The 17,133-nt window shown below is 38.3% G+C and overlaps 1 protein-coding gene across 2 annotated transcripts in view; it reads right to left on the bottom strand.

Annotated features, from left to right (window-relative positions):
- The window catches only part of Apool (apolipoprotein O like), a 74,643-nt gene that overhangs the window by 17,808 nt on the left and 39,702 nt on the right, over nt 1–17,133 (bottom strand). For both annotated transcript variants that reach the window (XM_052171524.1, XM_052171525.1), the window contains exon 6: nt 16,328–16,419. In XM_052171524.1, the coding sequence (XP_052027484.1) occupies nt 16,328–16,419 (92 nt within the window). The remainder of the gene's footprint in view (nt 1–16,327; nt 16,420–17,133) is intronic.

The raw sequence follows: 17,133 nt of genomic DNA, 5'->3' as shown, positions 1-17,133 counted from the left end.
TTCACCCTAAAACAAAAGAATATACCTTTTTCTCAGCACCTCATGGTACCTTCTCCAAAATCGACCATATATTTGGTCACAAGACAGACCTCAACAAATATAAGAAGATCGAACTAATCCCATGCCTCCTATCAGATCACTATGGTGTAAGAGTGGTCTTCAATGGCAACAAAAACAACAGAAAGCCCAAATACACATGGAGGTTGAACAATAATCTACTCAATGCCACCTTGGCCAAAGAAGAAATAAAGAAAGAAATCAGAGCCTTTTTAGAATTTAATGAAAATGAAGGCACAACATACCCAAATATTTGGGATACAATGAAAGCAGTGTTAAGAGGAAAACTCATAGCCCTGAGTGCCTCCAAAAAGAAAATGGAGAGAGCATACACTAGCAGCTTAAGGACACACCTTAAAGCCCTGGAACAAAAAGAAGCCAATTCACCCAGGAGGAGTAGAAGACAGGAAATCATCAAACTCAGGGCTGAAATCAGTTAAGTGGAAACAAAGAGAACCATACAAAGAATCAACGAATCCAGGAGCAGTTTTTTTGAGAAAATCAACAAGATAGATAGACCCTTAGCCAGACTGACCAAAGGACACAGAGAAAGTATCCAAATTAACAAAATTAGAAATGAAAAGGGGGATATAACAACAGAAACTTAAGAAATTCAAAAAAATCATCAGATCCTACTACAAAAACCTATACTCGAAACAACTGGAGAATCTGGAGGAAATGGACAATTTCCTAGACAGATACCAAAGACCAAAATTAAATCAGTACCAAATCGATCATCTAAACAGTCCCATAACCCCTAAAGAAATAGAAGTGGTCATAGAAAGCCTTCCAACCAAAAAAGCACAGGACCAGATAGCTTCAGTGCAGAATTCTATGAGACCTTCAAAGAAGACCTAACACCAATACTCTTCAAACTATTCCACAAAATAGAAACAGAAGGAACACTAATCAATTCCTTCTATGAAGCCACAATTACGCTGATACCAAAATCACACAAAGATCCAGCAAAGAAAGAGAACTTCAGACCAATTTCCCTTATGAACATAAATGCAAAAATACTCAATAAAATTCTTGCCAACCGAATTCAAGAACACATCAAAATGATCATTCACCATGATCAAGTAGGCTTTATTCCAGGGATTCAGGGTTGGCTCAATATATGGAAATCCATCAATGCAATCCACTACATAAACAAACTCAAAGAAAAAAACCACATGGTCATTTCATTGGATGCTGAAAAAGCATTTGAGAAAATTCAGCATCCTTTCATGCTTAAAGTCTTGGAAAGAACAGGAATTCAAGGTCCATACATAAACATAGTAAAAGCAATATACAGCAAACCGGTGACCAGCATCAAACTAAATGGAGACAAACTTGAAGCAATCCCACTAAAATCAGGGACTAGACAGGGCTGCCCCCTTTCTCCTTATCTTTTCAATATTGTTCTGGAGGTACTAGCTCGGGCAATTCGACAACATAAGGAGGTCAAAGGGATACAAATTGGAAAGGAAGAAGTCAAACTATCTTTATTTGCAGATGATATGATAGTCTACCTAAGTGACCCAAAAAACTCCACTAGAGAACTCCTACATCTGATAAACAACTTCAGCAAAGTGGCAGGTTATAAAATCAACTCAAGCAAATCAGTAGCCTTTCTATACTCAAAGGATAAGCAGGCTGAAAAAGAAATTAGGGAACTGACACCCTTCACAATAGCCACAAACAGTATAAAGTACCTTAGGTTGACTCTTTTCAAACATGTAAAAGATCTGTATGACAAGAACTTCAAGACTATGAAGAAGGAAATGGAAGAAGACCTCAAAAAAAAAATGGAAAAATCTCCCATGTCCATGGATCTGCAGGATTTATATAGTTAAAAATGGCCATTTTGCCAAAAGCAATATACAAATTCAATGCAATACCCATCAAAATCCCAACTCAATTCTTCATAGAGTTAGAAAGAGCAATTCTCAAATTCATCTGGAATAACAAAAAACCCAGGATAGCTAAAACTATTCTCAACAACAAAAGATATTCTGGGGGAATCAGTATCCCTGACCTCAAGCAATACTACTGAGCAATAGTGTTAAAAACTGCATGGTATTGGTACAGTGACAGGCAGGCAGATCAATGGAACAGGATTGAAGATCCAGAAATGAACCCACACACCTATGGCCACCTGATCCTCGAAAAAGGGGCTGAAAATATCCAATGGAAAAAAGATAGCCTTTTCAAAAAATGGTGCTGTTTCAACTGGAGGTCAGCATGCAGAAGAATGCGAATTGATCCATCCTTGTCTCCTTGTACTAAGCTCAACTCCAAATGGATCAAGGACCTACACATAAAGCCAGACACTCTGAAGCTAATAGAAAAGAAACTTGGCAAGGCCCTTGAGGACATCGGTACAGGGGGAAAGTTTCTAAACAGATCACCAATAGCATATGCTCTAAGATCAAGAATTGACAAATGGGACCTCATACAATTACAAAGTTTCTGTAAGGCAAAGGATACCATTAAAAGGACAGATCGGCAACCAACAAATTGGGAAAAGATCTTCACCAACCCTACATCAGATAGAGGGCTAATATCCAATATATATAAAGAACTCAAGAAGTTAGACTCCAGAAAACCAAATAACCCTATTAAAAAGTGGAGTACAGAGTTAAACAAAGAATTCTCATCTGAAGAACTTGGGATGGTGAAGAAGCATCTTTAAAAAAATTCTGAATTTCATTAGTCATCAGGGAAATGCAAATCAAAACAACCCTGAGATTTCACCTCACACATCAGTCAGAATGGCTAAGATTAAAAACTTAGGAGACTACAGGTGTTGGCGAGGATGTGGAGAAAGAGGGACACTCCTCCACTGCTGGTGGGGTTGCAAATTGGTACAACCACTCTGGAAATCAGTCTGGCAGTTCCTCAGAAAACTGGGCACCTCACTTCTGAAAGATCCTGCTATACCACTCCTGGGCATATACCCAGAGGATTCCCCAGCATGTAATATGGATATATGCTCCACTATGTTCATAGCAGCCCTATTTATAATAGCCAGAAGCTAGAAAGAACCCAGGTATCCTTCACCAGAAGAATGGATGCAAAAAATGTGGTATATCTACACAATGGAGTACTATTCAGCCATTAGAAACAATAAATTCATGAAATTCTTAGGGAAATGGATGGATCTGGAGAACATCATACCAAGTGAGGTAACACAGTCTCAAAAGATCAATCTTGGTATGCACTCACTAATAAGTGGATATTAGCCTGGAAAACTGGAATACCCAAAACATAATCCACACATCAAATGAGGTACAAGAAGAATGGAGGAGTGGCCCCTGGTTCTGGAAAGACTCAGTGAAGCAGTATAGGGCAAAACCAGAACAGGGAAGTGGGAAGGGGTGGGTGGGAAAACAGGGGGAGGGAAGGGGGCTTAAGGGACTTTCGGGGAGTGGGGGACCAGAAAAGGGGAAATCGTTGAAATGTAAATAAAAAATATATCGAATGAAATAAAAAAAATTTATAAAAAAAAGAAATGCAAATTAGTGTAGTCACTGTGAAAATCAGAATAAAGTTTCTTCAGTAGGTGGATAGATAGACAAAATGTGGTAGATATGCACAATGGAGTATTATTCATCTCTAAAGAATAGCTAAATTATGTCATTTACAAGAAAATTGATATAACTAGGGATCATAATGTTAAGTAAAATAAGCAAGACTCAGACAAACATTCAATGTTTTCTGTAATATGCATAACCAGAAGGGAAAGCAATCAGAGTATCAGGAGGATATTACAGACAAAAGAAGGGATGTGGGTAGGAAGGGATAAACTAGTAATGGACAGTAATTATAATCAAAGTATATTGTATTCATTATAAAAATGTCACAATAAATCATGTTATTTTATACAGTTAATATATAATTTAAAGAGTTTTCAGAAATAAAACCGTATGAGAGCTCCTTTATAATGGACCAAGACTGTCATGAACTATTAGATCATGTGAGAGGAAGACAGCATGGAGCAGGATAGGAGGAAGCCATAGGAAAGATTAGAGGCAACCTAGAGATATGAAGTTTTCCACTGGAGAATCTAAAAGCAGACAAGCCTATATGACTGATAATTTGGTCTTATAAGATACATATGCACATTTTGAAATATATGATATACCAGCACCACTGGGAAGCCAACTTTTCAACTTGAAGTCTGCGGCTGTCATCCAGAGTCATTTAATGCAGATTTGCATTCTTATTAATGGATGAATCCTGTGTTATAATAAGGATGAGTCATATTTATTTGTCTCCTTATGGATGGACATTGAAACTTCTTTCTTTGCCAATATCACAAACCAGAATATAATTATCACTAAGTAACATGTGTGCTTCCACTTTGTGTGTTATTACTTACTTTAGACTATTTCATGAGAGTTGTACATCTTGGTTCTCGGACTCCAGAGAGATCAGACAGACTGAGGTACACAAACATAACCCGAGGCCAACATCACGGAGGTCTAAGCACGACGGGCGTTGGCCTGCACCCAGGCCCTGGGCTGTTCTGGGGGCATTGGTATGCCAACTCAGCCAGGAGGTTTTTTGCCCAGGCCAGGCGCGCGCTGCCATTTTGCCTACAGGATGCCAGAGAGCTCTAGCAGGCAAAGCTGGCTAACAGGCATAGCCCGAGGCTAACATGGGGGGGTGTCTAGGCCCCAACAGGCCCTGGACTGACCCCAAGAACTGGGCTGCTCTATGGGCCATCTGTGTATTAACCCGGCTAGGAGGTTGTTAGCCCAGCAGACTCTCCCGGCACTTTCAGGGAGCATGTGCAAGTCCTGGCCACCTGACAGACCCAATTAACAGTCATAGCCCGAGGGGAACTTTGCTTGGACATTGGCCTCCCAGGCTTTTGCCTAGACTCAGGGCCTGAGCAGCTAGGCTAGCCTTGTGTGCACCAACCTGGTTGGGAGATCGGCTGCCCAGCAGAGTGACCAGCACTCAGAAAAGGTCCCCGCAGCATACACCCTTTAGCACTCCCCGAAGGAGCAAACGGGCACCATCTGGTCCACAGACACAATCTGGGGCAAAGCACACTAGGGCTGCAAGGGCACCCAAGAGGACGACAGCACATCAGCAATCTGCAACAGGGGAAACCCAGCCATCCAGTGTTGCAGAAATAGCCCCAGAGCCTCTCAGGAGGCTGAAACACCAGCCAGGGACAAGACCAACTAACACCAGAGAACAAGATGGCAAAGGGCAAATGCAGGAACGCTACTAACAGAAATCAAGGCAATATGGCAGCATCTGAACCAAACTCTCCAACATCAGCAAGTCCTGGTTATGCCAACACACCAGAGAAACAAGATTTGAATTTAAAATCACTGGTCATGATGCTGCTAGAAGAACACAAAAAGGACTTAAATGAATCTCTTAAAGAAATACAGGGGAACATGAATAAGCTAAAAACCCGTATAATGGAAATGCAAAAATCACTTAAAGAAAGGCAGGAAAATAAGGCTCAAGAGATAGAAGCCAATAAAGAAGAAACGCAAAAAAAAATTAAAGAAATGCAGGAGAACTTGAGTCAAGAGGCAGAAGTTATGAAAGAGGAAACACAAAAATCTCTTAAAGAATTACAGGAAAACAAAAACAAACAAATGATGGAACTGAGCAAACCATTCAAGATCTAAAAACAGAAGTAGAAACAACTAAGAAATCACAAACTGAGAAAATTTGGAGATAGAAAACCTTGAGAAGAAATCAGAGGCCATACATGCAAATATCAACAACAGAATACAAGAGATGGAAGAAAGAATCTCAGATGCTGAAGATACCATAGAAACCATTGACTCAACTGTCAAAGAAAATGCAAAATGCAAAAAGCTTGTATCCCAGAACATCCAGGAAATCCAGGATACAATGAGAAGACCAAACCTAAGGATTATAGGTACAGATGAGAGTGAAGATTTACAACTGAAAGGGCCAGCAAATATCTTCAATAAAATTATGGAAGAAAACTTTCCCAACTTAAAGAGAGAGATGCCTATGAATATACAAGAAGCATACAGAACTCCAAACAGACTGGACCTGAGCATAAATACCTCTTGCCACATAATAATTAAAACCCCAAATGCACTAAACAAAGAAAGAATATTAAAGGCAGTAAGAGAAAAAAGGCCAAGTAACATATAAAGGAAGACCTATCAGAATCACACAAGACTTCTCACCAGAGACCATGAAAGCTAGAAGATCCTGGGCAGATCTCATGCAGACTCTAAGAGAACACAAATGTCAGCCAAGACTACTATACTCAGCAAAACTCTCAATCACAATAGATGGAGAAACCAAGACATTCCATGACAAAACCAAATTTACACAATATCTTTCCACAAACCCAGCTCTACAAAGACTAATAGGAGGAAAACTCCAATACAAGGAGGGAAACTTCACCCTGGAAAAAGCAAGATAGTAACCTTCCTTCATCAAACCCAAAAGAAGATAACCACTCAAATATAAAAAGAACATCAAAAATGACAAGAAGTAATAATCACTATTCCTTAATATCTCTTAACATCAATGGACTCAATTCCCCAATAAAAAGACATAGACTAACAGACTGGATAAGGAAACAGGACCCTACAATTTGCTGCATATAGGAGACACACCTCAGTGTCAAAGATAAAAAATACCTTAGAGTAAAAGGCTGGAAGACAATCTTACAAGCCAATGGTCACAGGAAACGAGCAGGAGTAGCCATTCTAAAATCAGATAAAATTGACTTTCAACCTAAAATCATCAAAAAAGACACTGAGGGACACTTCTTGCTGGTCAAAGGAAAAATCCACCAAGAAGAACTTTCAATTCTGAACATCTATGCGCCAAATGCAAGGGCACCCTCATTCGTAAAAGAAACTTTACTAAAGCTCAAAGCACAGATTTCATCTAACACAATAGTTGTGGGGGACTTCAACACTCCACTCTCCTCAATGGACCGATCAGGAAAACAGAAACTAAACAGGGACACAGTAAAACTAATTGAAGCTTTGGACCAATTGGATTTGACTGATATTTATAGAACATTTCACCCTAAAGCAAAAGAATATACCTTTTTCTCAGTACCTCATGGTACCTTCTCCAAAATCGACCATATAATTGGTCACAAGACAGACCTAACCAATACAAGAAGACCGAACTAATCCCATGCCTCCTATCAGATCACTATGGTGTAAGAGTGGTTTTCAATAGCAACAAAAAACAACAGAAAGCCCACATACACATGGAGGCTGAACAATACTCTAATTAATGACACCTTGGCCAAAGAAGAAATAAAGAAAGAAATCAGAGACTTTTTAGAATTTAATGAAAATGAAGAAACAACATACCCAAATCTTTGGGACACAATGAAAGCAGTGCTAAGAGGAAAACTCATAGCCCTGAGTGCCTCCAAAAAGAAAATGGAGAGAACATACACTAGCAGCTTAAGGACACACCTTAAAGCCCTGGAACAAAAAGAAGCCAATTCCGCCAGTAGGAGTAGAAGACAGGAAATCATCAAACTCAGGGCTGAAATCAATCAAGTGGAAACAAAGACAACCATACAAAGAATCAACGAATTCAGGAGCTGGTTCTTTGAGAAAATCAACAAGATAGATAAACCCTTAGCCAGACTGACCAAAGGGCACAGAGAAAGTATCCAAATTAACAAAATTAGAAATGAAAAGGGGGATATAACAACAGAAACTGAGGAAATTCAAAGAAATCATCAGATCCTACTACAAAAGCCTATATTCAACACAACTGAAGAATCTGGAGGAAATGGACAATTTCCTTGACAGATACCAAATACCAAAATTAAATCAGGACCAAATCGATCATCTAAACAGTCCCATAACCCCTAAAGAAATAGAAGGAGTCATAGAAAGTCTTCCAACCAAAAAAAGCACAGGACCAGATGGTTTCAGTGCAGAGTTCTATCAGACCTTCAAAGAAGACCTAACACCAATACTCTTCAAACTATTCCACAAAATAGAAACAGAAGGAACCCTACCCAATTCCTTCTATGAAGCCACAATTATGCTGATACCAAAACCACACAAAGATCCAACAAAGAGAGTTGTAATTGCTGGATTAAAGAAAGGATTTATACTTCCTTTTTGGTGTCATCTCTGAGCCTGTGGCAAGGGATATACTAATTTGTACCCTCGTGTCAGGGAATGAGAGCGCCCCTGGCCATGTGTTTTATTTACAAATGTTTTTGATTGTATATTTTATGCAAGTCTTGCAAATAAAGAGTCTATTAAAAACAAAAAAAAATACTTATAATAGTAGATTTCTTATCTGACATCCCTTTAAGAGACTTGTCTGATTAAACAAAGATTTTTTTAAATTTATTTTTATTACTTGCTTCTTTTATTATTATTACTAATGTGTTTGAGTGTTTTGCCTACATATACTTATATGCAGTGTGTGCATGTCTGATTCTTATGAAAAAGAGGACATCAGTTCCCCTAGAACCAGAAATATAGATGACTATGAGCTATCTCCATGTGGATACTGAGCCTGGGTCCTCTGTAAAAGCATTCTTAACCACCAAGGCATTTCTCTAGCTAGAATGAAATAGGTTTATAGTAAAAGATACTCATAGAATTTTGAATACCAATCACTAGTAGTTACTCTTTAATATAAGACACATCTTTTCAAAGTTTTATTGTAAAATTTCTTCCATGATAAGTTTCATAAAGACAATTTCTTTCTAGTTTATTATATACTGTTACTATATGCATTCTTATTTCTTTCCCTTTCCCTCAACCCTTCTTTGAGTCTTTTCCCCTTAGCCTCTCTTCTGCTATCATGTCCTATGTGTGCATATAGCCATTTACATGTCATATATTTGCATATGTGTGCATGTGTGTGTTTATGCATCAATATACAATTAGCATCCAGAAATGAGGGAAAACATTCAATATTTGTCTTTCTTGTGTGTTTGTATTTTGATTTGTTTGTTTGCTTTTGAGACATGGTTTCTCTGTGTAGCTCTGGCTATCCTTGAACTTAACTTTGCAGACAAGGCTGGCCTTGAACTCAGAGTCCTGCTTTCCTCTGCCTCCCAAATCCTGGGATTAAAACTGTGTACTACTACCACCTGGACAATATTTGTCTTTCTGAGTCTAGTTTATTTCACCTAACATGATGACTTCCTTTGTCAACTGATTCATAGCTTTAAGTTTGCTTTTTCTCTGCAAGACTGTACATCAGTTTCATTTAAAACTAAACAATTTAAATACAACAAAATGTATGATAAAATAAATGCTAAAATTCTTTCTAGAAAACTGGGTTAAAACGCATTATAATATTTTGAAGCTGAATGTTTAAAATACAACCTTTTTGAGATTAGCAGTTAAAAAGCTGGGAGACAGATTAAAAAATCTAGGTGAATTCTGCAACCATGTTTTTTTAATGATTTAAATTATTTCCCCTATTAGAAAGAAACATAGAAAATTGAAATGTAATTTTAAGAAAGATGTCAAAAATCTTATCAAAAAGCTAATACTCGGTGAACAATCTTTCTTTAAAATAGAGAAAAGGGAGTGGGGCTAGGCGAAGTGGTTCAGCTAGTAAAGCGCTTGCCTTGCAAGCATGAGAACCTTAGTTCGATGCCCAGAAACAACATAAAATGTCAGGTGTGATAGGGTCTCCTTGTAACCCCAGTTATGGAGAAGCAGAAACATGAAAATCCCTGGAACTAACTGGCAAGCCCATCTAGCCTAATTGGTGAGCTTCAGGGCAATGAGAAACCATGCCTCCAAGGAGGTGGAAAGTGTTCATGAGGATGGTACTCAAGGTTGTCTTCTGGTCTCCACATCGATATGATTACATATGCATTTTAGATGTATATACTGCTTTCAATTTTTCAGGTAATTGCTACGTACCAGTCCTAGAAATATGAAAATATGAAATAAGCATACACTTTTATATAGTGTAGGGGCCAGAGAGTTTCTGAATCCTATCATGGATCTCATGAAAAAGCCATGTTGTACATATTTATCTACCTATATATGTGTGTATATACATATATATATATATATATATACTAATCCAACAAAATTATATACAATATTATTAAGAGTCAAAAAGCAAGGAATTCAATGCTAGAAATTTTAGAGATTTATTATATGTTAAATTTAGAATTTAATATTAAAATTCAATAATTATTTTCCTTAAAGTAAAGATGTAAAGATTTTCCTTTGTTAAAGTAAAATTAAATTTAATACTTTTTAATTTAAAATTATAATATACTATGCCATTTAAGCATCTTCTCCCATTGAGACTTATTCTTATCTATATATTTACTCATATATTTTTCTAACTCTATGTAATCATGTAAAAATAGCTAGAAGAATATTACAATAGATTTGACACTGATATTTTTTATGGATGGAAGTATAAGTTACTGGTTATATTTCTTATAGCCTAAAGTTTTCTGTAATGCTTTTACTTAAGGATGAGTCCTTCCTCTCTCCCTCCCTCCTCCCTCTCTCTTTCTCTCTCTTCCCTGACACCCCCCCCCGCCACATACACACACAGAGAAATTATTATAAATTATTGTAGAAAGAAAAAGCATAGAATCAGTGGCTGCCGTATCCAGTGGGAACAGGAACAGAAAGGTAGGACACCTAAAGCTGAGTGTGACTAGATAAAGCAGTCTCCAGGAAGCCCCATAGGGCCACTACTTGCTTATCAGGAAATGAGAACAATATAAAGGTTAAGTAAAATGAGCTCAAGTTTTCTTTCAGTATCAACATTAATTTGAGTGGCTAATTCTCATGTAAATTCATAGAAAGGAGTCTTTTAAAACAAATTCATCACTTTATTCAGCAATTTTCTCAAGTATAACTAGATTTAATGAATAATGTTCTTTTCCTATTATAAGCTTTTATAGCTTCATCACATTACAAACTGTGGAGTTCATAATATCCTTGACATTCTCAAAATATTGAATAAAGCAGTTTTATCTACATCAACAATTAAAGAGATGTAGTAGTGAGAATACAAGTACAGAAGGTCCTTCTCGCAATATTTAAGTATGAATGGGAATATTAAATGTTGATAACTAAGGACAGAAAAGAAGATAAACTGGCTTGCTACAAATCTGTGCTTCTGAATCTTACTATGTTAAAAATACAAGGCCTAAAGACCTAGTTATGGCTTGATAGCATTGTGCCTGGGGCTCTGGGACTATCACTGCAAAAAAAAAATCAATAAAAATTGTTTAAATTATTAGGAAAATTTTAAATTTGCAGCAATCATAATGACCTGGTAGTTGTTTTTTGTAGGAAGCTGCTAAGTGCTGCACCTTAAAGTTTCTGCCTTCTGTCCCCTCGCTGGCAGAAGGCCCCTGAGTATTTAGAAAGCCTGCTGCTTCTTGCCCCTTCCACATAGAGACAGCCTACCAGCAGGTCCCACGGGGTTTAACCTGATTTGATCTTGGGACAGCATAAAAAGGGTTGGTGGGCACTCCCCGGAAGAAGAAGAAGCTTTGTTTAAGGTTCCCGAATAAACTGCTTGAGGAAGAAAACTCCCTGGTGTTGCATTATCTCTTGCTGGACAAGGGGGGTCGAGACAGTTTTTTGGTTCCAGTGGTTACAACATTCGCTTTTTGTGTGTACTTTTTTTATAGGACATGCATGGTATGTACTCACTAATAAGTGGATATTAGCCAAAAAAAAAAAAAAAAGTACAGAAAACCCAAAATACAGTCCACAGAACTCAAAAAGGTCAACAAGCAGAAGAATCCAAGTAAGGACTCCTCAGTCCCACTTAGGAGGGAAAGAAAAGCAATCACAAGTGGGGAGGGAAGGAGGTACCTAGGAGGGAAAGTGGATGGGGTGGGGGGTGGGGTACCTGATCTTGAATTGGGGTAGGGAAAAGGACTGAAGCCCTGAAGGTCAGCAGAAAGAATGGAAACAGGCAATCTCGGGAGTGGGGAGTAGGAGGTTGGGGGACCCTCCAGAATGCACCAGAGACCTGGGAGGTGAGAGACTCACAGAACTCAAACTTAGATGAAATGTCCTACAGTACAGAGAGGGAACTTAGTAGAGCCCACCTCCAGCAGGAAGACAGAATATCAAATGAGGGAGAGGGTTAGCATCTCACAGTCAAAATTCTCACCCATAATTGTTCCTGTCTGAAAGATCTACAGGGAAATGGAGAGAAGCCTGAGGAAAAGAAGATCCAGTGACAGGCCCAAAGTGGGATCCAGCTCAAGGGAGGCCCCAAGACCTGACACTATTATACAGGCTATGGAGTGCTCACAGAAAGGCCTAGCATGACCATACTACAGAACACCCAACAAGCAGCTGAAAGAGACAAATGCAGATATTTGCACCCAACCATTGGACAGAAGCAGCTAACCCCTGTGGTTGAATTAGAGAAGGCTGCAAGAAGCTGGGGGCAACCCTGTAGGAGGACCAGCAGTCTCAATTAATCTGGACTTCGAGATCTCTCAAACACTGGACCACCAAACAGGCAGCATATACCAGCTGATATGAGGCCCCCAGCACATATACAGTAGAGGACTGCAGGGTCTGTGTTCATTCAGAGAAGATGCACCTAACCCTCAAGAGACTGGAGGCCCCAGGCCCAGGGAGGTTAGAGGTCAGGTGGGGAGGAGGTATGGCGTGTGGAACAGTCAGAGGATAGACCGGGGGAGGGAATGAAATCCATAGAGAAAATAATAATAATAATAATAAACAAAAGATGTTGAAAAAAGAAGTCTCTACAATGTGTTATTTGGATGTTTGTTGATTGTGTTAATCTTCTAAACTGAGCAGCTGCCAGCAGATATAATTTTCTGCTATTAAAAAACAAAAAGTTCTTGAATTTTATACAGTTCAACTATGGAGCAGTATTTCTCCCAATAAATTCTACTTCTGTCACTAAACTTGATCCATCAACCTACTTTTATATTGCTGAACGACAGCTAAACAATTTCAACCTATTTGTGATGATCATGAAATTAAGAATGGCATTTTCCTTGATCCACTTGGACTTGAGCTTTGTACAGGGAGATAAGAATGGATCGATTTGCATTCTTCTACTTGTTGACAATCAGTTGAACCAACACCATTTGTTAAAAACGCTGTCTTTTTTTTTTTCCCCCCACTGGATGGTTTTAGCTCCTTTGTCAAAGATCAAGTGACCATAGGTGTGTGGGTTCATTTCTGGGTCTTCAACTCAATTCCATTGATCTAATTGCCTGTCACTATACCAATACCATGCTGTTTTTATCACTATTGCTCTGTAGTATTGCTTGAGGTCAGGGATGGTCATTCCCCCAGAAGTTCTTTTATTGTTGGGAATAGTTTTCACTATCCTGGGGTGGGTTTTTTTGTTGTAATTCCAGATGAATTTGCAAATTGCTCTTTCTAACTCTATGATGAATTGAGTTGGAATTTTGATGGGGATGGCACTGAATCTGTATATTGCTTTCAGCAAGATGGAGATTTTTACTATATTAATCCTGCCAATACTTGAGCATGGGAGATTTTTCCATATTCTGAGATCTTCCATTTCTTTCTTCAAAGACTTGAAGCACTTGTTATACAGATCATTCAGTTGCTTGGTTAGTCACACCAAGGTATTTCATATGATTTGTGGCTGTTATGAAGGGTGTCATTTCCTCAGCCTGTTTATCCTTTGAGTAGAGGAAGGTTAATGGATTGTTTTAGTTAATTTTTTTTTATCCAGCCACTCTGCTGAAGTTGATTTTCAGGTTTGGGGTTCTCTGATGAATTTTTGAGGTCACTTAAGTGATTATATAATTATATAAGATTATCATATAATCTGCAAATAGAGATATTTTGACTTCTTCCTTTCCCATTTGTACCCCTTTGACCTCTTTTTTGTCTAATTACTCTTGCTAGGACTTGGAATACTATATTGAATAGGTAGGGAGAGAGTGGGAAGCCTTGTCTAGTCCCTGATTTTAGTGGGATTGCATCAAGTCTCTCTCCATTTAGCTTGATATTGGCTACTGGTTTGCTGTATATTACTTTTACTATATTTAGGTATATGCCTTTAATTCCTGATCTTACCAAGACTTTTATCATGAAGGAGTGTTATTTTTGTTAAATGCTTTCTCAGCATCTAATGAAATAATCATGTGATTTTTATCTTTGAGATTCTTTATATAGTGGATTACATTGATGGATTTCCATATCCCAGCATCCCTGGGATGAAGCCTACTTGATCATGATGGACTATGGTTTTGATGTGTTCTTGGATTTAGTTTGTGAGAATGTTGAGTATTTTCCATAGAAATCATAAGGAAAAATTCTCTGAAGTTCTCTTTCTTTGTTGGATCTTTGTGTGATTTAGGTATCAGTATAACTGTGGCTTCATAGAACAAACTGGGTAGTGCTCCTTCTGTTTCTATTTTGTGGAATAGTTTGAAGAGTATTGGCATTAGGTCTTCTTTGAAGGTCTGATAGAACTCTGCACTAAACCCATCTGATCCTAAACCAGATACAATGAAACTAATAAAAAAGAAAGTGGGGAAGAGCCTCAAGCACATTAGCACAGAGGAAAATTTCCTGACATCAATAGCTTATGCTCTAAGAATTGCCAAATGGGACCTCATAAAATTTCAAAGCTTCTGTAAGGCAAAGGACACTGTTAATAGGACAAAACGGCAATCAACAGATTGGCAAAAGATCCTTACCAACCCTATATCCAATATAGGGCTTATATCCAATATAGGGCTAATATCCAATATATGCAAAGAACTCAAGAAGCTAGACTTCAGAGAACCAAATAATCCAATTAAAAAGTGAAGTACAGAGCTAAACAAAGAATTCTCAACTGAGGAATACCAAATGGCTGAGAAGCACCTAAGGAAATATTCAGCATCCATAGTCATCAGGGAAATGCAAATCAAAAAAACCCTGAGATTTGACCTCACACCAGTCAGAATGGCTAAGATCAAAAACTCAGGTTAGAGCAGATGCTGGTGAGGATGTGGAGAAAGAGGAACACGCCTCCACTGCTGGTGGGGTTGCTAGCTGGTATAACCATTCTGGAAATCAGTTTTGCAATTCCTCAGAAAATTGGACATAATACTACCTGAGGACCCAGCTATACTACTCCTGGGCATATACCCAGAATATTCTCCAACATGTAATAATGACACATGCTCCACTATGTTCATAGCAGCCTTATTTATAATAGCTAGAAGCTGGAAAGAACCCAGATGTCCTTCAACAGAGGAATGGATACAGAAAATGTGGTATATTTACACAATGGAATACTACTCAGCTATTAAAAAAATGAATTCATGAAAGTGTTAAGCAAATGGATGGAACTAGAAAATAACATCCTGAGTGAGAGTGAGGTAACCCAATCACAAAAGAGCACACATGGTAGGTACTCACTGATAAGTAGATATTAGCCCAGAAGCTCAGAATACCCAAGATACAATTCACAGACCACATGAAGCTCAAGTAGAAGGAAAACCAAAGTGTGGATACTTTGGTCCTTCTTAGAAGGGGTAACAAAATACTCATGGGAGGAGATACAAAGTGTGGAGCAGAGACTGAAGGAAAAGCCACCCAGAGACTGACCCACCTGGGGATACATCCCATATATAATTACCAATCCAAAACACTATTGTGGATGCCAACAAGTGCTTGATGACAGGAGGCCCGATATAGCTGTCTCCTAAAAGCCTCTGCCAGAGCCTGACAAATACAGAGGGGGATGCTCACAGCCAACCACTGAAGTGAGCACAGGGTCCCCAATGGAGGAGCTAGAGAAAGGACTGAAGAAGCTGAAGGGGGGTTTGCAGCCACATAGAAGGAACATCAATATAAACCAACCAGACCCCCCAGATCTCCCAGGGACTAAACACCAACCAAAAAGTACACATGAAGGGACCCATGGCTCCAGCTACATATGCAGCAGAGGATGGCTTTGTCTGTCATCAATGGGAGGAGAAGCCCTTGGTCCTGAGAAGGCTCAATGCCCCAGTATAGGGGAATCCCAGGACAGGGAAGCAGAAGTGGTTGGTGAGCAGGAGGAGGGTGGATAGGATAGGGTTTTTTTTTTTTTTTTGGGAGGGGGGGAACCAGGAAAGGGGATAACATTTGAAATGCAAATAAACCTAAAAAATGGCATTTTCCATATCAAAACGCTAATATTTTTTAACCCAAGATTTGTTTCCAACTACATGTCTCTGAAAAATCATATGTTTAATGTTTTGTATGACATTTAAATATTGTCACACTGGGAATTGAAATACTGTTCTCATTTAAAAGGAACTTACCTTTGCAATTATTACTGACTGAGCTGGGTAACAAACAGTTGCTCCTAATGTGGCCAGTCCTAGTGGATAAGCAATCTTCTTAAACCTAGAACCTATGAAATTCAAACAAATTATTCACTTCAAATACATGCCACCAGAGATTTGGTATTTTTATACTGTAATCTTTTTCTTTGCTCCTCTTTAAGTTATAACCCTCTGTTAAATTGCTCTTTAGTTAGCAGTATCAATCAAGATGGTTACTACAATGCCCTTAAGGCTCTCAATTCAATTAATGTCCCTTAGCCATCACGTCCAATTTAAGAAAAATATTCTAAATCTAATACTAATAATTATCTACACAAAGGCATTGGTAATTATCTTCTTTTTTAAAAGACTGATTTTTTTTCATGACCTAAGTAACTTAAAATTATAATTATATTTTTTTCAAATATCTAACAAAGCATGATATCAGAGAATTAATCAGATACTGTGTTCGTCAAAGCAGGTTAAAGTGACATGGACTCTCTTCTATATGCCCTTTCCGATTAACACTTAGAAAGGTGAAGGACCCAACTAACCAATCAGCTAAGGACCTCAGAAGGTACATAACTCCTTCATGTCACTGATTCAGAAGACTGAAGTAATACTAATTGCAATTAGCTTGACATAATTAATTCATTTTCAAAAGCGCCTTGACTAAGCATCTAAGAGTCATTTTCATATCATTTTTTGACAGCGAAATCTCTTTTAAAAAATTTCCAAAGAGACTCTTACTAGGAACTTCCTAGGTTCTCACTAGGAGCCTGTCAACTTGAAATTGCTCTGAT

This window comes from Apodemus sylvaticus, chromosome X (assembly GCF_947179515.1).
Source record: "Apodemus sylvaticus chromosome X, mApoSyl1.1, whole genome shotgun sequence".
Taxonomy (NCBI): domain Eukaryota; kingdom Metazoa; phylum Chordata; class Mammalia; order Rodentia; family Muridae; genus Apodemus; species Apodemus sylvaticus.
This window is presented reverse-complemented; position numbering and strand designations above follow the sequence as displayed.